Source organism: Stegodyphus dumicola, chromosome 4, assembly GCF_044657685.1.
Source record: "Stegodyphus dumicola isolate Sdum_Otavi_A_Nest chromosome 4, ASM4465768v1".
NCBI classification, from domain to species: domain Eukaryota; kingdom Metazoa; phylum Arthropoda; class Arachnida; order Araneae; family Eresidae; genus Stegodyphus; species Stegodyphus dumicola.
In genome coordinates this window covers 61,729,767-61,752,391 of record NC_140771.1, presented here as the reverse complement: position 1 = coordinate 61,752,391, position 22,625 = coordinate 61,729,767, and the positions used below count along the sequence as shown (strand labels likewise).

Genomic DNA, 22,625 nt, shown 5'->3' with positions numbered 1-22,625 from the left:
ATCTAATCTTTTCTATAAAAGGACAATACACACCAAACAACTTTCTCTAGAAAGATATATGCATCAACTTGGTACTTCTAGTAAAGACATACTTAAATGAGAAACATACATCTCATTTTGATTGTGGTAAAATTTCTTAAAGAAATACACCTTTTAGATTGGTTTATTTCAATAAACAAAGAGTGAAATAAAACAATACGCTTTTAAAACTTTTTATTGACAACATTTACTTTGGAACACTACTGTTATAACAGATGAGAGTTTAATCAAGTTTAACTAAGGCCAATAAGCAAGAGTGGCAGTAGGTATTTTGCCCCCCCCCTGCCCCCACTATGTAATCTTGTAATCACTGTAGATCCTATACTTTTAATTTAGCTTCCCAGCATGTCCCTAAATTCTAAAAATTTTGTCACTCCTAAATTCTATTGCCCACTGTCTTCATAAATTCTAATAATTTTGCCATCCCTAAATTTTGGATGTTAGGTGCATCTCTAAATTATAAAAATTTTCTGCTCCTAAATTCAGCCACATGAAGCAGTCAAACCATCTCTGTCACCAGCCTAGCCAATAAGCAACACTAGCCCATATATATTATACCACAGAAAAATGTTTGGTGAGCATTGTTCTATAATGGAAAAGATATTTACAAAAATCTTTAAAATTTTAACATAACACCATAATCTTTTTCTTACTTAAATCCCACCCCATTTTGGTTGAAAATTATAGTAAAAAAGTACAAGAATTATGAAATTTAATGGAAGAAAAATTTATAAACAAAGTTTTGGTATAATTTATTATATTTTTTAAAATGCAAACCTAAGCAACTTTTTTCTAAAAATTATTTTCAGATGAATATACATATCATGAACACTGATCATGTCAAAAATATTTTATTCTGCTTACAAGGACTAAGAAAAATCTTTCATCAGTACTTGAACAACTGAATAAGTGACATACTTTACCTCTTCGGTAACTCTTGGATGTAGTTTGTACTTAATATCACAATATTTCAAATGGGTAAGTAATTGTTTCCGTCCAATGATGAGCACAGGATTTTTCTGAGGATCAGATTCAGCCAACTGGCTGCTAAATTTTAAGGTTACATTTGACATCTGAAATAATAAAAGGCACCTTAAAATAGTAACTGAAATGTATCTTTTAGACATAGCATTTTTAATGTAATACAAAAGTAATCTAAATTAAAAAAAAAAAAAAAAAAAAAAAAAGATAAGTGAGAGTGCAATGACTACTTTTTTATAGACAATATGCACTATTTTTTTAGTATACTAAAAATCATGTAAAAATATACTTAACAAGACTCACTTATACATAGTATAAAATCCCCACAAATTAATTTACATCATATTGAAGCACAGTTATTTTACACTCATTCTCAGGCTCTTTTTTCCACAAAAAATGAAAAGGTTCATTTTTTATATGAATGTTTTGTATATATCATTTTTATATGCATTATTTTTGACAACAAATTTTTAAATACATTTTGCATAAACTCTAAAATTTCTCTTTTAAATTACTTGCTTTCAACATAAAAAGGAAATAACACACTTCTCTAATTTAAAAATATTTTTTAAAATTACAGTTGTCATTTTTAGCCTCTGAGTGGCATGACCTTCTTTATCCAATCATGAAATATTTTGTCATTTGATATATATTAAATTATAATTTAAAATTTTATTTTCTTTAATAATGAAAATATCATCTTAATGAATGGAAGCTTATGAAAACAAAGACTAAAATAAGTAAATATAAAAATTTAGTTAATAGAAGCTGTTTAATACAGCTCTTCATGAGCAGATCCAAAAAGCTGAGGGTTAAACTAACCTACAGACAATGTTGAGAAACCACAAGATGAAAATAACAACATCATAAATTAAATGCATAAGTACTTACATACAGGATCTCTCAGAAAAATATATATACACTTACAGATGTTATCTGCATACTAATTTCAAATTTGAACTAAATTATCGTTGCAATAGACGGTATGGTATTTGGTCAACACATGTCAGTACTTGTCTTCTGCGCCACCCAACCGGTATAGTAGTTAGAATCCCTGACTGATGTGCCGAAGGGCCCGGGTTCGACTCTTGGAGAAGGCATGGATGTTTGTAAATGTATGGTGGCACTTTATATATGTGTCAGTGCAGCATAGCGGCACTCTATATATGCGGCGAGCTGAAAGTCCTTTCGGTTTGGAGTTCAAAACTCAAACACCACCATGTCAGAATATCTCGACTTTGCGTCACTGCTACTTAGACATTTGGTACAGCCTGTCCCCAGGGATCTACCAAGAACTTGAGACATCCATCTCAAGATGAGATGCAGCTGTTTTGCAGGCCAAAGGTTGTGCAATGCATTACTGAGTAGCTGGTCATAATGTTTTGGTTCTTCAGTGTATTCTTTTGAAATGCAATTACTGGAATTAAAAAACAAAGAATTATAGAGCTCCGAATTTGAATGCCTTTATGCTGATATAGAAAAACTGGAGAAAAATTACCAATTTTCAAAAATAATTTGGCTTTCAAAAGAAATCTTAACTGCTATACTGCTGATCTTTCACTCTTTTGAGTAATGTGTTTGCCGACCACTGGCCTATTATAATGTAACAATTATAAAAAATTAAAAGATTTAAGCTATAGATGTTTTTAAGATTAAAAAAAATAAGAAAAATCAAAATTTTACCAGTTAAACAAGTCCCATCGAGCTTAATGACATATCGTTATACATTAGAGATGCCAATACAGCTATTTTAATTTGAATTAATAGATTTGTTATTACTTCAGTACTAATCTGCAGTGGCGTAGCTAGGGTGGGGCAAGGGGTGGACATCTGTCCCCGGGCGCAGCATCCAAGGGGTGCCAAATTGATGCTATGAAATTTTCTAATGAAATGTTTTCCATTCTTGGCACACAGAAAGGGGCGCAAATTCTTCAATTGTCTCCAGGTGCTGGAAACCCTAGCTACGCCCCTGTTAATCTGGTACACTGCTTTGAGGAACTGTCTGGTTACCTGCACCCTTGATTCCAATTTTTGTTAGGACTCCCATTTAGGCAAATTTTAAGTATGTATACAATAATACAAGTAAATAACCAACACATGCACATGTTTGAGTAAAAGCAGATTTACCCATTTTATATTTAACAATCATTTTGGTAAATAGTATCCACTGGTTGTAAAAATACTGACTATATAATTTTCTGCTCCTAAAATGCTTCTTTTTATTGTTATTTATAAGCAGAACTACACCTATAAGCCATAAAGCTAGCCAAACAAATGCTTTTCATCAACTCAGAAAATCACCAATAAGCTGCTGAAATTTCATGATGATGCAGATAATCAAACAACTTCTTTGATACCAGACCAGTACAGGAACAATGAAAAATCTTTCAATTTTAAGGGCAGTCCTATTATCTATCTTATTATTACCGAATTATCAAAGTAATACATATAATATGTTATAACCACTTCTGGGTGCTAAGTCATTATTTGGACTCTTGCATTTTCAGTTCTGCTTAAAACACTGAAACTCTTAACAAAATTTAGAAATAATAAAAAAATTCAAAAAACTATATAGCATACTGATTCATGACCTGTCTCTTAATTTGGAACTGGGAAAAAAAATCTATTAAAAAATTTACTAAAAGTATGTTTTAGAAGAATACAACTATTCTGCAGAAAAATGCAGCCTTTTCAAAAATATTAAAATTGAGCAATGGGTGATTTTAATGTACAACAGAACTTTATAAATCATGTAAATTTGCTATCCTAACCCTTTTAAAATAATAGTCTAATATGTTGGGCATAATATTCTGGGAAAAAGGAGGGAAAAAATACAATTTCTGAGGGACGAAAATAGAAAAAATAAGCTTTCATTCTCAAAATCAATAAGAAATAAGGATTATGAATACTGTAATGAAATATTTACTGACAGCTCAGCATTACAGATATTTAATTAAGATGATCAGTTTTTATTCTGGCAAACATACAAAGAACTTTAGAAATGGAGTTTAGTTCCAACAACAGAATGTGGCAAAAGAAGAGTTATGGCATATGTTATTCTTTGAAACCATAATTTAAATTTTATAGATGGTGTAATACACCAGTATAAATACACTGGCAATTCTAGAATAATTTTTTTAATAAAGAATAAAGTGTGACCTAAACAAAATTCCATATTCTGCCAATAATAAACCACATGCATGATTCTTAATATTCAACTCACATTGCTTTTATTTTCCTAAAATACAGAATTATTTTTCAGTGTGCATATTGAGCATGTTTTGGCAAAAAATGAAGTGTAAAATTTGGGAATAAAATGTTTCTTTGAAACTATAAATGAAATTAGTAATACAAAATGAGTGGAAGGAAACTGCATGTGAAATAATAAAAGTTAATTTGAGACTATATAATAAACATTGAAAAAAATGTTTTAAAGCAAATAATAAAACAAAATAATTTTATAAAAATTTTAATAATAATTTAAAATTTTATCTGATAGAATAATACATGCCTAGTTTTATGACAGGATTTTTTAAGTCAGAAAATGAGATATTAATTTATAAGGTCAACAATTAATTTTTGGAAACAGATATTTTAGTATAAAAAGAAAAAGTAAATGCATATTTTAAACAAAACTACATTTTATAGTTTTAGTATAATGCATTTTGAATTTTTGATGTTATTTTAAAAAGCTAAAAGAGTTTGATTTTATCTATGAGTCAATGCAAGTAGCATTTCTGATATCCTTCTCTAGATGTATTTTCATTACGGGGAAAGTGCAGAATCACCCACTGCTTTGCACGTTTCTCAAAATCGCCAACTTGAAAATAACTAGTCAAAAAATTGCATAAACTCGGTATCAATTTACACATTGATCTATTTTCACTTAAAAAAATCAGAGCATTGCACAAACTTGACATTGCAATAAGTTAAAGAATTGCACAAACTCTGTATCCATGTATTCATCGACCTATTTTCACTTATCAGAGAATGGCACAAACTTGGCACTGTGCACTCCTTTTGTCCATGTACACATCCATACGGGCCATAGAGGTGAGCAATTCTGCACTTAATCCTTCATTACTACATCACTCGCTTTGATTCTTAAAAAAATTAAGGTACTTTTCCATTTTGCCAGCGCAAATCTGGCCAAGCAGACTGTGTTGGTGACAGCATACACATAAAAAATGCTAACAAATGTTAGTTCTAAGAATTTTTTATTTTGAAGGCATAAACATTTTAATATGGTTTAAAATTTTGTAAAAAGCCAATAAATTTGTAAAAAGACATTAATTTAAGAATTTACTATGCTTTCATGGTTCAACATCCTGATTTGCCGGTTTGTATCACGTGACCCCAAGTGATCTTATCTGGCATTAACTACGCTACAAAAATCTAATTCTCTCAGTAATTATCTACATTAATTTCAAGTTAAATCTTAAATTAAATCTTATGAAATACAAGTTTAAATGCAAGAATTATTCCAATTCATTTGAATAGCTTACTCAGAAATTATGTAAAACCCCATTGCTTTACTTCGCTACTGCATTCTCATTAGATTTGATGAATTTAACCCTTGATATTGCCTTTTCTATATTTTTGCCTTCGGGTGAGTGGTGTGATCGCATCTTAATTACAGTATTTGACGGCATACAAGACGTACTTTTTTTCCTAAATTTGGTCTAAAAAAAAGTTACCTGCGTCTTATACGTGAAGGATACAAGTTAACTTTCAATATTGAATGCTATTTTTAGCCCGGATAAAGGTCTAGACACGCATAACTTTTTCTACATGGTATCGGTGCTTAAAACTATTTGTTTAAAAAAAATACCCTGGAAACTATGACTACAGGAAGCAAGAGATTAAGCTATACAATTCAGTATAAACTAAGAGTGTTAAACTACACCAAAGTGCATGGAAACAGCAGTAAGGCATTTCGGTCCACAGGTTGGCTTTTCGATGATGATGATAGTGAAAAGGATTTTTATGGTTTTGAAAGTGATTAAAGTCTAATTTCATGATAGGCAACGTTTTCCTTGAATCTGTGTTTTTTGTTGCTTCTGTTTTGTTTTGTATTATGTTTGATTGCTTGCCGTTCATTCATTTATTCATTATTGAAATTTACATATCATGTTCAGAATAGCTTGCCGTTTGTTAATTTTCCTTAGTAAAAATATGTTTGGTAATTGCATTCAATGATTGTTTATTTGGCTTTTATGAAATGTGAGAACTAAAAGAAACCACATTTTAAGTTATTGTGGTACCGCGCTATCGCACGGACTATTGAAACTTTTTTTTCCTTGTGTGTGGCCTTCTAAATAAGGGCGCATCTTATATGCCGTCAAATACGGTAATCACCGTGAATGGTCTTAGGGCATAAAATTTAACTAGTAAAAATTCTATATAATCGTATGCCAGTATTGAAAGAAACAATCAATCTGATAAGAAATGGCTGTGACTTATTTTGAAAATGAAGGGTAAAAGGTTACCAGCAAAGGTATTCCTTTTGGCATCAATTGTACTATTATTGGCGGCTTTAGCGTTTGCGCCGGCAAAACGGAAAAGTACCAAATTAAGTCCTGAAAATTGCCTTTCTGTTTCATACATTTACATCCTAAGCAGAGATCAAGATGACCATAAAATATATAATATGATAACATTTTTTCTTCAACTATTATTCTAATTAATTAATGGCAGAAGTCCTTTTTCAATGAAATTGACACTTTACTCACTTTCATTCTTTCAATGTATGCTTTAAATATATGCAGAAAAGAAATAAAGTATTTTCAATATCATTTTAATACGTTTATTTTCAAATGCAACAGCAAATGTCCTCCCAATTCTTAGCGAAATCAAGTGTGAATAATCAAATTGTGTGTATGGGGAAGGGAATAATAATAATTGAATAGGATAGGGCAGTATTATATCTTGTCTTCATACTAAAATAACACTGCACAACCAGATCTTTTCTGTTTCATAATATAGCGCAAGGAATGTGCTGAACCACATTCTACAATATTGCATATCAGATCATTAGAAAATACTTTAAAAAATATATTATTGCACTAGCCATTAATAAGAACTACAACAAATGTTGCAAATTTTAGCAAATTAATATCAAGTGTTAATATAATAATAATTAAATAGGATAGAGTAGTGTTATATCTGGACTTCATACAAAAATAACATTGCACAGCCAGATCTTTTCTGTTTCATAATATAGCAAAAGGAATGTGCTGAACTGCATTCTATAAAACTGCATATCAGTTCGTTAGATAACACTTATAAAAATATGATACTGCACTGGCATTAATGAGCATTGCAGCAGACAAATGTTGTAAATTTCAACAAATTAATATCAAGTGCTAACAAGACATGGTCTAAACTTGAAAAGAAAAATACAGGCCAATAATAAAAAGTAACGATGGAGCATAAAAGTACCTCTTTTCAAATTCATGAATATGGTTGATATGAATTTCAGAGGTAGGTAAATCCCCAGGGTCCTTAGTGCACAGTATTGCATTTACTAGCTTGTAGAGCAGAAGACATACACCTACTTAATTCTACCAAATAATATATACTCTCCATGCTTATATCTGTGTATCTATCTACATTTATGTGACTAGTGTAGGCTCATTTTCAAAGCTCCAAGAGAAAATGTGTTTTGAAGGTCCCCAAGGCATGATGATTATCTGCACTGTTCAGCTCCGAAAAATTAAAGGTCTTAGTAGACGTGCCATATTATGATTTACAATTAGGATTTGATTATTCAGAGGGTAGAAAAAAATCAGTGTTTCATTACAATCCGCTATACATCATGACATGCCTCATCCAAAAGAGCCAACTATAGTGTCTCTTTCTCAGCTACATGCACTGCTTTTAATGAAATTTACTTTTAAGCATTAAGAAAATGTTAACCAGAAACTTTATCCCCACTTCCCAACTGGACTTACTTAAGTTTTCCCTTTTTTTGAATTTATTTTAATGATTTTTTTACCAGATACAAATCTAAAATTTTGATGATGAACTCTGTACCACGTCATCCTTTCTAATTCACCCTAGGTCTTCGCTTGTCATAGATTTTGTACAGGAAAGGAATGTCTTAAAAGTTAATAAGAAATGAAGCCACATTTTCATCAGAACTTGCATGTTAATATTTCAGTAAAATAAATAATAAAAAAAACTTAAGCAATATTTTCTGATGCCTTCAATGGTCGTCGACCTTCACAAAAGTCATCTACGGATTCTCGGCTCATGCGAAATTATTTTACCCATTGTAGAATAAATAGAAAGAAGACGAATCAGCATATATGTGATCCAAGCGTAATTTTTATTTCTTTGGGATTAAAATTTAATCACAGAATAATACTCAGTTTCAAACATTTCAGAACAAACTATCACATAACTTCATTCAGTAAACAGTCAAAAAAGATCGTGTACGATTTCTCTAACGAAGCTTTAAAATTTATTCATTATGTAATCCTGATACATATTTGCAAGAATTTATTGCCAAGCAATTTTAAGGCAGAAACTTTTTTTATATATTTATGTGACTTACTTTTACAAATTCATATTACTGATGATTATTAAACTGCTTCTCATGTAATTTTAGATTTACTCTAAACCTGTTTAAGTGAGAACTCTTAATATCTTTACATGCAGATGTAGAAGGTTTAAATGCTCAAAAACTATTAATAAATTTCGTTTTAAAGTTTGCTGGTCATAAAACTACTGCGACAAATTCTGAAATGTTTCAAATTTTAAATTACAGCCAAAGGATGTTTTTTAAATGTTTGGTGTGTTACCTTTATTTATCAAATATCATGTTCTACGTACTCAAACCATAAAATTCAGTTCAACAGCAATATCGAGAACAATTTTAAAATGAGCATATCTTTAGAATTTCCAATACAGAGTCTCGTGCACTGGAGAAAAAAATGTCAATTTTTTTTTTTTTTTTTTTTTTTCCTCCTTACAATGTTGCCATTGCTTGCTTTGAAATCATTTAGATTGCTATTCAAAAATTCATTACAAAATATCAAATCGATAATAAAACAAATTTCATATTCAAATTAGGATTATGTTGATCAAATGGAGGATTATGTTACTCAAATTTTAAACTTTCTGCGCATACGTCGCTTTGACACATGCGCATAAGACCTTTACGGCTGCGCATATGCGTGTGTGCATGCGCGTTTAATGTATAACGGATGGTATAAGCTAAAATTATCTAATTATCTATTTCAGTTAATGTTGCAGATTGCGTTGTTCATCAATCTTCGGATTGGGTCCGGCTTATTATTTTTTGCAGACTGTTAGAGCAATTTTATAAAAGTAAGCTTTAACTTTCGGTTATGTCAAATAGAATTTCCGATGCTGGAGCTCCCAAAGGATCTACAAAGCAAAAGTATGTTCCGATGTCCATCAAACAAAAAGTGGAATTGCTGCAAAAAATGGATAAAGGCATATCCTTTATCCATTTTTTTGGGGAGGGGGGACGCCGCGGCACGCGATGAATTGGAAGTTGATCTGTCAGCACTATCCTTATCTTCAGGGCAGATGTTTTTATTTTATTTGGCTTATAATTCCTTACTAAAAATAGTATTTCATCTCGATGTACTCCGTCTTTGATATAATTTAAATCAAATTCCTGGTCATTATAATTCGCTTCCGATAGCGAAGAAAGTTACACAGAGGTTATTTATTGAATACGAAAAAATTTTGGTTGACGAATTAGTCGGTATTCTCGACACAGCAATTATAGGACTTGAACAGCGGAACTTTGTAACTGAACAAGAAATTATGTCTGTTTATAGAATTAAAGAGAAAGTATTATCACATAAAACGAAGCAACTTAAACAACTTACATTGAAAGAAATGTTTAATAAAGTAAACAAATAAAAATTAAGCTTTTTTTTGTAAATTTTGATACCCTTTAAATCATAATTGTTCTTTATTTCATAAATTACGGTTTCATATTTTTAATTTTATAATTTCTGCATGCCATCTTACCAGATTTAAACTGATGATCAATAATCCGGAATCGCCGAAGTCCCGACGAGTCCAGATTAATGACTTTTGACCGTACAGGGCGATAATATTTGGTGGCGACAATTTGAAAAGTGAAACAACGCTTATCGTGAATCGACACAGAATGCCAAAACGAAATTAATAGTCCTTCTGTGCAAATTGCCTCTTAGGATTAAAAATCTGAAAGGTTTTCCCATTTTTTTAATATTTTGTTGCTACCGTTATTAATTAAACATCATATATTCTTTGCACTTAAACCATAAAATACAGTTCAAGAGCAATATCACAAAATAATTTTTAAATGAGCATATCTTTAGAATTTCTGATACACAGTCTCACGCGATGGAGAACAAAATGCTTTTTCTGTACAACGTTGCCATTGCTCGCTTTAAAATCCTTGATTTTTTAATCAAAAACTCGTTAAAGTTTTACAAAATATGAAACTGATAAAAAACAAATTCCAAATTTGGGCTTCCAGATGCCCATATTCACAGGAGGATTAAGTTATTCAAAATTTGATGGCTCTAAGTACTGTTGTTGCACAATGCAAGAAACATACATACATTTATGCAGATTCTTCATTATTTAATTTCTTTTAATATAACACAGGGCGATAATATTTGGTGGCAACAATTTTAAAAGTGAAACAACGCAAAATGCCAAAATGAAATTAATAGTCCTTCTGGGAAAATTGTCCCTTTGGACAAATAAATAAATAAATAAAACCTGAAAGCTTTCAGATTTTTTTTAATTTCGTACGTTACCTTTATTTATTAAAAATCTTGTTCTTTGCATTTAAACCATAAAATTCAATTCAGCAATACCACAAAATATTTAAAAGAGCATATCTTTAGAATTTCCAGTACTGAGCTCTAATATTTGGTGGCAACAATTCAAGAAGTCATTATCCTTTTATAGTGAATCAACGCAAAATGCCAAAATGAAATTAACAGCCCTTCTGATGAAATTGCCCCTTTGGGCTAAAAAAATTGCATTTATTGTAATTTATGATTACAGGGAGGTGTAAATGCATCTCCCAGCATGTGTATACATCCATTAATATCTGGTTTATGTGTAGAGTCATTAGGTTGTTTTAAGAAAGAGATGTGAAAAATACGCAGTGCCCTTGATGGGACTCGAACCTGGACCTCTCGAATAGACATGCAATGTGATACCATTATACTATGCTGGAAGATGAGAGAAAACATTCCCCCTTTTAAAAGGCGACTGGAGATTAGGGAACCCAATCGCCAAAAATCCTAATGGTGATGAATTATTGTCCACCATCTTAGTTCGGGTGCCAGTGTTGGACGCCACTATAGTCATTGTGCATTTTTCATGTTTTCTGCATCAAAAATTCTAATGATTTTACATATGTACGAGGGTAAATTGAAAAATAAGTTTACCCTGTCGACTGTGGTCAGAGTTGTGTATGAAAGTCAAAAAATAGAATGAGACATTAAAGATATGACATACCTTTATTTTTCCACATAGGTACCAAGTACATTGAGACATTTGTCATATCGCTTGATAAGCTTCAAAAAGCCCTCCAGGAAAAAATCAGGGCTTTGCATATGGAAGAAGCGTTGAACGGCTTGTTTCACTTCAGTATTGCTTCCAAAGCGCCTTCCCCCGAGATTTTTCTTCAAAGCCGGAAACAGATGGAAGTCACTTGGTGCGAGATCAGGACTGTATGGCGGATGGTGTAGGCGCTCGCAACCAAGAGTTGCAATACGGTTTTGCGTTGCCGAATGTGGTCTGGCATTGTCATCCAACGCCAGATGTGAGAAGGCCAGGCCGCTTTTTCCGAATCGCCTCTTTTAATTTCGACAGGGTGTCATATTAGCGCGTAGCATTGATGGTTCCAACCTCCAAAAAGTCCAGCAACAAAACTCCTTGGGCGCCCCAGAAAACTGTGAGGAGCACTCTACCTGCAGAGGGAGTTGTCTTGAACTTCTTTCGGACAGGTGATGACGGATGTTTTCACTCCATAGATGCGGCTTTCGATTCTGGCGTGAAATGGTGGACACACGTTTCATCCCCCGTCACAATCCGAAACAGAAAGTCATTGCCATCTTTATGGTAACGCACGAGATGTTCCAGGCCGACCCCCATGCGTTGTTCCTTGTGTATCGAGGTCAATTGTCGGGGCACCCATCGTGCTGACACTTTTCTGTATCGAAGAATGTCGTGGATGATGTTTTGAGCTCGCTCATGTGAGATTCCAAGTTCTTCTGCTACTTCATCGATGGTGATACGCCGGTTCGCTCTAATCATGTCATCCACCTTCCTGACATTTGCATATGTAGTGGCCGTGCGCGTCCGTCCAGCTCTCGGTATGTCCTCCACTTGCTGACGTCCATCACTGAATGTGCGACACCATCTGCTTCGACATCACACCTGGCCCATAGACTTCCACGAGGCGGTTATGAATTTCTGTTCTTGATACTCCACGTTCCCATTCATAGCGGATGAATGCGGATTCATAGCGGAAGTGAAACAAGCCGTTCAATGCTTCTTGCATATGCAAAACCCTGATTTTTTCCTGGAGGGCTTTTTGAAGCTTATCAAGCGATATGACAAATGTCTCAATGTACTTGGTACCTATGTGGAAAAATAAAGGTATGTCATATCTTTAATGTCTCATTCTATTTTTTGACTTTCATACACAACTCTGACCACAGTCGACAGGGGAAACTTATTTTTCAACTTACCTATGTACTTACAAAGAAAGATGAAAAAACCCCGGAAGAATTCTGCAGTTAACTATTATCATAAAAAGGAATAATATGAAGGTGAATTTTTTTTGCCGTATTTTTACAACTGCTAGCAATAATAACTGTTACATTCACCATCTAGGAAAACAAACATCTGATAATAAGTTGGCTGCTGATAATGACATTAATTCTAATTGGATAGAACAAGTTATTGGAACATCTGTCAACCATGTAAGCCTTGCAGACAACAGCTCTGGTTACGGATTTAATTATTCAGAGGCTGGAAAAAATTGGTGTTTCATTACAGTAGTCAGATCAAGAGCCAATTTCAGCATATGTGTTGAATGGCACTGTAAACGTATGTAAAATTGGATATAATGAATCTTGTGTGTACGTAAACATGGATATAATGAAGGGCTGGCTGCCTTTATTAATATTGAGAAAAAGGCTAAAATTTTCACAAGGAGTCACCAGCACCATAACTTGCATTAAAAAAAAAAAAAATCACAAATTTGATCAGTTTCATAGATTTATTTCAGATGACACCACTGTGCAGACTATACAGCCCTCTGAAATATTCTGGTTTGGAACTTAATAGGTTATTGTGAAAATTATAATTGCTACTCTGTCAAAATAAAAACAACTGAAAGCATAGATTAAACCAAGAAACATTCTGGAGCACCTACTAATATTTATTTCAGGAGCTGAAACAACAGACAAAAATGTGGGGAAATGATTATGAAAAGGAACTGATCCAGTTCCCTGAACTTCTGAAAACTGATACTATTTGTATATATGAATAAAATCCTTTTGAATTACGATTACATAGCTGAGAATTCTTTAGCAGTGCTTTTTTCAAAGGAGAAGATAATATGTCGGGTATTGAACTAAAGCTCAATTCCTAGAAGCTATAGGTAAAGCTAATCAGCCAGAAACAAGTCTTGATATGTTTATGAGGCTATCCCGTGTAATACTATTTAGTCTGAGCCAGTTGTTTGAATACAGGTGCATTTTTATCACACTGTTTTTGAAACTATGGAAAATGGGAAGAGCAATTATTTTCTTTTGGTGGAAAGAGGGTGTCAAAACTTAAGAAAATGTTTAATATTTGTGAGGAGTATTCTGCTCCTAGATTTGGAAAAACCTTTACAGAATGTCCAGTTTGAGAGTTTAACCATGCTTATAAATAGGTGGATTGATGAGATACCAAAAACAGTCTCTGATGGCTTAAAAAAATTAAGTTTTTCATTTGAATAAGTGTATTCAATTAAATGAGAATTATGTTGAAAAAATGCATTGTAATATTGATGAAATAAAAAAAAATAAATTTCTAGAACTTTGGAAACATATCTTGTATTACAGTTTTACCTCACACTAATGGCTGCCAATTAAGAAATGAACGCACCTTCCCAAAGCAGAAGAAAAAATCAAAAATTAATTATAAACCACCATAAACTATCAAAACTGAATCGTGCTCTTTGATAAATATGAGTTGCTGACAGAAAAGTCAGTTACTCATTAAACAGTGAGATTTAGTCATAGCAATTAAGCATGCTACTTAAGTACTTAATCCTAAATCCTCTAAATTACTGTGTTCGATTTTATATTATACATAACTAGGTAACCAAAAGAGTTTATTTCTTCGCATCGGTTAATAAATAACCAACACTGTATATTAGAATATTTGCTTAAAATTCGATTCACTATATTTAACTTTCTGCAAGTATGCAAACGTAATTTTCTAAGTTTACAGCAATTATGTCCATATTTAAAAAAAAAAAAAAAAAAAAAAATTACGTAGTAAATATAATTATAATAGTTTTATTTCTGATTTTATTAAATTATGGTCAGAATATTCACATTCTTAACAGATCAAATTTCTAGGCAGATAATAATACCTAAACACTTCACGAAATTAATATTATTAAACTACAAATTCTCGTACATAAACCAGTTTTGACAAGGAAGGGGAAGTAATTAGGTAAAAGTCAGCGGAATACTTACTTTCCTACGATTATGATAGCTTACACACCCGTTTCGAAAAACCTGGTTAACTAATTTATTAAATACAATTTTCTTTTCAGACATAAACCTATGCAGTGCCACATTCAGTCAAACTCCGGATGGCCTGGATAAACCAAAAGTTATCGAAGCATTGCCAGCTTAACTTTCCATCGAATTCTTCCCATTATTTCTTTGTAACAGACATTGCTCATTATTAAATTATTTATATTTCTGCTACTGAAGAATAATTTGAACAGAAAAATTTTCTCTTTCGCAATATTAATTTAAATATTACATAATAAATTTTGTGAGGGATTTTCAAGCACATTTGATAATTTAGATTGACTGTAACTGTAAAGAACGAAGGTCACCTTTATTAAAGCGCTTCAAGAATTTACTCGTTGATTTCTTAAAATAATAATGTTTCCTGTGTTAAGAAACTTACAGTCAGCTGTACGTTTCAGCGTCACACCAAGGAGAAGTTATTATGGATATTATGGAGGCCCTAGAGAGCAGTTATCTATAATGGAAACATGGGTCCATGGCCTATTAATAGTTGGTGGTATATTGTTTACACCTTGCTGGGTTTTGTCTCATATTAAAGAATATAGAGGAATAGACAAACCTAAAGAAAGTTAAAGTAAGATATTTTATTTCATAGTGTTAAAAAGTTGAATTCTTTTTTAACGAATACGTTCCCATTAGAAATCGTAGAACTATTGCCCAAATGCGATATAGCGCCTGTTAATTATTGATAAAGTTTGCCATTGGACGAACATAACAGTTTAAGGTTTTGTCCAGATGTACCCACATATAATGTCTTCCCAAACTATGCATTTGGATTTACTTAGTTATTCCCAGAATAGCTATAACTGTTGCTCAATCACATGAAAAGAATCCCTACGTTAATTTCATTTTCTTTTAAGACTGGAATGTAAAGAAAGAAGGAAAGACAAGACTTTTCGATTTGTTCTACTGTTATTAATGAAACAACAGAGGCATTTTTGGAACAGCTTTAGGGAAGCACTTCCGCAGAGAACCCGGTAAATGTAAACATCGCCAACAATGGCGATAATAGTTTAAACTTGGTAACCCATCGGGTTTATCCTATTCGCTTGTTCGAAGTTTGCAACCATTCTCTTGCGTTTATTTTGTTGAATTAACACTGTCGTTGTTCGCATTTGCAGATTTATATTATTCTTCTCTTATTTATTATTATTTTTTCTGAATTTTTAACAACGAATAGATAGAAATATTTTCGTAGATAGATGCCGGTTCTCGGTTCGGGATGAAAGGAGAGGTAATTGCTAATTTGTAACACGGCTGTTCACGTTGTATTCTTAATTATTAACAGCTCTAAGAACCATGAGGTTTCCAAAGTCTAAAATAATTTGATTTCGTAGACCGAAAAAATGTGCATGTGCATTTTAAATAATTAAGTAATGCTTTTATTTTTATTATTGGTTATTGTCATCTAAAATTATGAGAATAAATCAATTTTTATGGAGTAAAATTTTAACAACATAACATATTGTTAATGCTTTTCTAACAATAACCTTTCAGAGGATGGCAGGTGTGACATAAATAGATGATTAAATTGAAATAAAAAATATTGATTATCTAAGATGTCAGAATAGTTTGATGCATCACCATGGTCATCAAAATTAGCAAACCACTGCTGGTGTAAGGAATATATTGTTTTCTGTGTTAACTGGAATTTACGACAAATTTTTTTCGTATATCACGCTTAACCGGTTAATTTCAGTATATTAATACTAATTTATATTTTTAAATAATATTTAATTAATAAAATTTTAAATAATTTTATTTCCGTTATAAATCCTTATATATTGTCTTATGCTTAATATATTCTTTTCTGTGCTAACTTGAATTTAATACACATTTATTTTCGTATATCACGTTTAACCGGTTAGTTTTACATCTACATGCTTATTATCTGTGAATTTTTACTACCATATGCTTAATATATTGTTTTGTCTGCTAATTTGAATTTACATGCACTAAAAATCACGTTTACAAAATATCATGTTTACGGATCGGCTCATCGTCAATGAACAGCGAGCTTGGCGAGTAAAAATGCAACGGCGCCAACGGGTTCTTTCCCGACGCGCCAACGGGTTCTCTGCGGATGAAAACCCCAGCTTTAGTATTGGTACTTCTGGCGATTTTTTGATTTGGCGACAAACTTCGGTCGCCAATGTATACCGGATATATACACCCATAATCCGAACCTCAAAGCTACAAACTTTCTGTGCACACGTCGTGTTTACGCATGTGTGTAAGACCTTTACGGCTGCGAATTTGCTTGTGCGCATGCACATAATACGTTTACGCATGCGCGTTTAATGTATAACGGATGGTATAATCTAAGCTAACTATTATATCTATAATAGTATAATCTAAGCTAAAATTATCTAATTCGGTTAATGTTGCTGATTGCGTTCTTCCTTAATCTTCGAATTGGATCTGGCTTATTATTTTTTGCAGACTGTTAGAGCAATTTTGTAAAAGTAAGCTTGAACTTTTGATTATGTCAAATAGAATTTCCGATATATATTTACTAATATGTAAAGGATCTACAAAGCGAAAGTATGTTTCGAAGTCCATTAAACAAAAAGTGGAATTGCTGCAAAAAATGGATAAAGGCATATCCTTTGTTTCTTAACCATTCCGAAATCTGTTTATCCATTTCACGCTGCTCTGTGGGGGGGGGGGGAAGGAAACGAAGCGGCGCGCAATGAACTGGAAGTTGATCTGTCAGCACTATCCTTATCTCCAGGGCAGATGTTTTTATTTTATTCGGCTTGTAATTCCTGACTAAATGTAGTATTTCATCTCTATGATTTCATCGCTATGTACTCCATCTTTGATATGATTTAAATCAAATTCCTCGTCATTATAAATATCACGAATACACATCAAATAGTTTTCTGGTTGCAATTTTGTAATTTCGACTATGCGTAATGTATGCTTTACGCATGCGCACATTGAAAGAAATGTTTAATAAAGTAAACAAATAAATATTAAGCTTTTTTTTTTTTTTTTTTTTTTTTTTTTTTTTTTTTTTTTTTTATTTTGATGCTTTTTAAATCATAATTGCTCTTTATTTCATAAATTACGGTTTCATATTTTTAATTTTGTAATTTCTGCATGCCATCTTACCAGATTTAAACTGATGATCTGTAATCCGGAATCGACGAAGTTCCAACAAGTCCAGTTTAACGACTTTTGACTGTATATACAAATTATTTTTAGTATTTACATAGTTAGAAAATAAATATATATGATAAAAGTTAATTTGGGATATGTGACATCCAAAAAATCGCCTCGTAGCTCAATGAAACTACAGTTTTAAATGCATAAAATCAGAACAGGTGCAGCACAATGGCATCATTTAACTTCTCCTATTAGGTTCGCACTACCAAGGAGTTGAACAAAGGAATGAACTAGCCCTTTTATTTATCCCCGTTTTTTACCTGTGGTTAAAAGTATTTGCATGTCCTGGGTGAGGCTGGTATAAAGCACTTTTGCTGTTCCACACAATATCTATAAATCTTGCATTCTGCTGACTTAATTCAAAACAATTTACCACCCCTAAATTCTGATGCATAAAATCTCTAAATTCTAAAAATTTGCCACCTGGTGCAGCCACATTGTTTATATCAGCTCTGCACCTGGGTTAAATTATAAAAGCAATAAGTAAGGAATTATGTACAAAAAGTAAATGTAAGTGTAATTTTGTTACATTTTGCATTGTTCTGCGGCAGTTTTTGTTATGTATGTGTATTTTCTTGTATGGGGAAATATTTTCACGCTGCTTGATAGTTTTCTTCCATAGAGACTGCGATAGCATAAAATTATAATTTTTCAATTGCTATGTATTAATTAATAATTGACCAATCAGATTTACTTAGGTGGTGGTGTATATACAGTATGTATATGAAAACTATCACCAGCAAAATATGGATTTAAGTTTTTTAGTATTTTTCTAACATATTTCATGCAAATCTAAGTACACAGATTACCAGAGATACTTTGTACATTTGTAAGGTTTTTGTAAAAGTACATTTTTCAGAAGCAGATATTTTGTATAAATCTCATAGCACAAACATAAAGAAATGATAAATTTACAATATTATGGTAAAATTAATATTTTAGCAATAATTTATGTGTGTATACATCTTGAAGAAAAAGACCTGTGTAAGATTTTGTTTCGAAATGCACTGTTTCTCTTAATGCTACGCAATGGCTAACTTTTATTTGATGCTGAAGTGGAAGTTAGCATCTCGAGCATTACAGTTTATATTTTATTTTGAGACATTGAAGTTAAAATTTTGAAGCATTGAAATACAAGGATTTAAAAAAAATAATAATAAATATTTATTCATTTTTACTAAATTAAAGAAATCGCAGAAATGCAATAAAAATATGGATATAATATAAGGCAATGTGCAAAGTATATATAGGTGAAATATTTTGCATGAATACTCATAAAATGTCATTTACTAAATTTTTAGCAGGAATGGGGTTACTTTATCAAAAAATGACTTTTATGCGAACTATGTGAAATCTGATCAGGTATTTATTTAATCAACCATAGTTACAAATTTTTATTTGAAAATGTTATTTATGAGTATAATATAATTGATGAATGGCTAAGAGAAAAAAGCCTGTAATATTATTTCTGTTAACAATACTTTATAAAATTTATTAACTTGTTTTGCAAGTTACTAGGTACTATCTGCTGAAGAAAGAGTCAATGGTATATGTACATGGAAATTTGTAGCCAAGAGTTGTAGCAATTAAGAAAACAATAATTTTAAAACATCTGGACATCTTTTATCAAAATCTTTAACAACCCATAATATACATTTGTCATTCTATAAACCAACATAACACATAAATGTCCTGTTTTTAGTTTTTATAGTAGTAATAAAATTACAGTTAAATAATCAGTTAAGCAATGATAATTTAAATAATTCAAGATATTAAATGCATGTGCATGTGTACAGTTTTAGGTGATTTGTAATAATGAGATTTTATGTTTTATGTTTAAAAACTGCCTTTTATTTCAAATTTGGCTTTTAATATATATATATATATATATTTTTTTTTTTTTTTTCAGATTATTCTATGAATGAAGTGCCTGTATTCTGAGTTGTATTTTCTGTACAGGAATCTTGGATGAATAATGAAATTAGAAATTCCTTTATATTGCATTATAAATTTATCATATTTACATGTAAGGCTGAGTAATAACTAATAAATGCATCTCTTAGAACATAAAAAGTACAGTTTGTTTATAAGAGCATTTAAAAATATATACATCAAACCTAATATATTTTTTTGCAATGTAAAATCCACTAGTACTGAACATTTCTTCTTAAGTTATGAGTTGGATATATACATTTTTTAAATTCAGAACTGACAGTTTTCACTTGAATTTTAAAGGAGTAATGGTTTTCTATAATATTTACATATAATGTATAATAAAATTTAACTGTAATTGAAAAATTAAAACAAAGAAGTTTATTTTGCTATTAATTTGAGTAAGAATACTAAAAGCTTTTTGATAATGCTTAGTAATCTTTTCATCAGTAACAAATGAAAAATCTGTCTTATATTTATCATCTTCAAAGATATATACAGTACTATTATTATTTTATGCTTGCCACTAATAACATTATTTACTGCATTTGTAAAACATTTAAATTTTCCTTATTTAAAGTAATCAAAAGTAATATTAAATTAAATATTACAAATTTTTAAATCTTGGTTAATAAAATTCATGCTGTCATGTGAATGTCAATTGAAACGGTAAATATATTTTTATAGAGAGGGGAAAAGTTAAGTTTGTTTTCTGAAAAATCTAGTACCATGCTCAGCTATTAAATATTAAATAAGCCTCTATTAAATATTTTTCTATGTAATTCAACACTTCTTGATATGGGAGATTTTAGTCAAATTCATTTTCAGTCTATTCTTATTAATTCAGATCTTTTGCTTAACACATTCATATGTTAACATGTTAAGTAGTGGTATCATTTAATAGCGAATCACATGTTAGTTCTCATAGTGAAGTATATATTAATACTGTTTTCACGTTAGTTGCCATTGTGTCTTAGTTGTGGTGGTAAATCCAGTAAATTCAACTTTTGATTTTACATTTTTTCAAAAATTTTCCATATGATGAGTGAGATTAATGACAATTTACCAGGGCCTTCTATGTGAATACAAAAGACCATTAACAGAAAGAATTCGGAAAATATTTAGGAGACAATTATCAGGCAAGTGTAGGAGTGAATTCAGAACAAATATAAATTCTTCAGACAGATGATTTTGAATATTCAAATAATGACATACATGAAGAAAATAATGCACAATGATTACTTATTATGTTAGGAAATTTAATTTTGAGACGAGGAGTGAATTCAGAACAAATATAAATCCTTCACACAGATGATTTTGAATATTCAAATAATGACATACATGAAGAAAATAATGCACAATGATTACCTATTATGTTAGGAAATTTAATTTTAAGAAGACAAATTAACATCTATGAATTTTTTTCTGTAAATTAGAAGGTCATAATTTGTGGTAAACTTTTGTATACCTACTATGACTGTGACATGTTAACATTATTCCATTAATGTTAAATTCTGAAGTAACAAGATTATAGCAGTTTTTTTGCTTTAATATTTTATATTAACTATCAAGTTTTTAAACTGATTTTGTCTAAAATCTTAGTTTATTATAAATTGCACACATTTATAATTATTATAAAAAGAAATATTCATGTTTTTAATTTTTTGTTTCCAATATTAAATTATTTTTAGATATTTTCAAAAATCAGGTCAGGCATTTAATTGACTGCTATTTTCAGATTATTATTTTATAAATATCTGATATTTAGCTATTCTTTATGTAATTGTAGATGCAGAAATGACACTGAACATTAAGTATCACTTATTTTATCATAAACTTGGTTCCTCCCCCTACTATCAGTATTTGCTCATAGTAATCATTAATTGAAAAATCAATTAGCTGGAAAGAAATTTGATAACAGAATTTGAATGGAACTTGAAGTAGGTAGCCTTGTTTGCTTTGTCCAAATTAAACAATCCAATTCAAAATAATTAATGATTTAAAATTTTCCCCCACAACATCCACAAGTAATTATGTCAAATCATGTGCCAATTAGATGAACTGTATATGTAAAAGTCACCTCTCTGACAGAATTTTAGTTTATTATTTTAGCGTAAAATATACTGAAATTTCCTTCCAATTTTTCATCACAAAAGTGTGCATTTAATCAGTAAAAAATAAGACTTCTGATTTTGGATTCATCTGTTAACTAAATGTAGTTAATGATAAATAATTCATATCTAGGAACTGGTGAAGATTTGTTCAGCTGATCAAAGAATTTAAGACTAGTATCCATATTTAATAACTATAAATGAAAATTATAAAGTGAATAATCATTAAATTATAGTTATTTTTTTAAAAAATTCAGATAGACCACTTACTGCTGTGCAAAGTAAAATTTTCATTGATCTTCATGTCTTCTATTCTCATTATTGGTACATAAAATATTAAGTATTGCCAGAATAACTAGATTTATGGAATATTTATAGCTGGAAATCATGCTCAAGTCTTCAGGATGGGGAATAGGTTGTAGCGCATGCTTTCGTGATTCGTACACATATGTAATATAAATATAAATAAATTTCCTGCAAGAATTCTCCAGAAAGGCATTCTTTCTCTCAGACAAATAACTCTTGAGTGTTTTACCAATGATATGATGCCCATAAAACTCGAAATCTGCTCAAA

The 22,625-nt window shown here is 31.0% G+C and overlaps 1 protein-coding gene and 1 long non-coding RNA gene across 2 annotated transcripts in view; one reads left to right on the top strand and one right to left on the bottom strand.

Moving 5' to 3' along the window:
- The window catches only part of grsm (probable aminopeptidase NPEPL1 granny smith protein), a 66,143-nt gene extending 51,147 nt beyond the window's left edge, over positions 1–14,996 (bottom strand). Inside the window, exons 1-2 of the mRNA XM_085815011.1 lie at positions 14,772–14,996; positions 963–1,112 (exon numbers count right to left, since the gene is read on the bottom strand). Coding sequence (XP_085671137.1) covers positions 963–1,112; positions 14,772–14,855 — 234 coding nt within the window. The 5' untranslated portion in view covers positions 14,856–14,996. The remainder of the gene's footprint in view (positions 1–962; positions 1,113–14,771) is intronic.
- Positions 14,997–15,142: 146 nt separating this feature from the next.
- LOC146997562 (uncharacterized) lies at positions 15,143–20,081 on the top strand. Its single transcript, XR_015040683.1, has 2 exons — positions 15,143–15,411; positions 19,918–20,081. It is a non-coding gene; the product is annotated as an uncharacterized LOC146997562 (long non-coding RNA).
- The last annotated feature ends 2,544 nt before the right edge of the window (positions 20,082–22,625 follow it).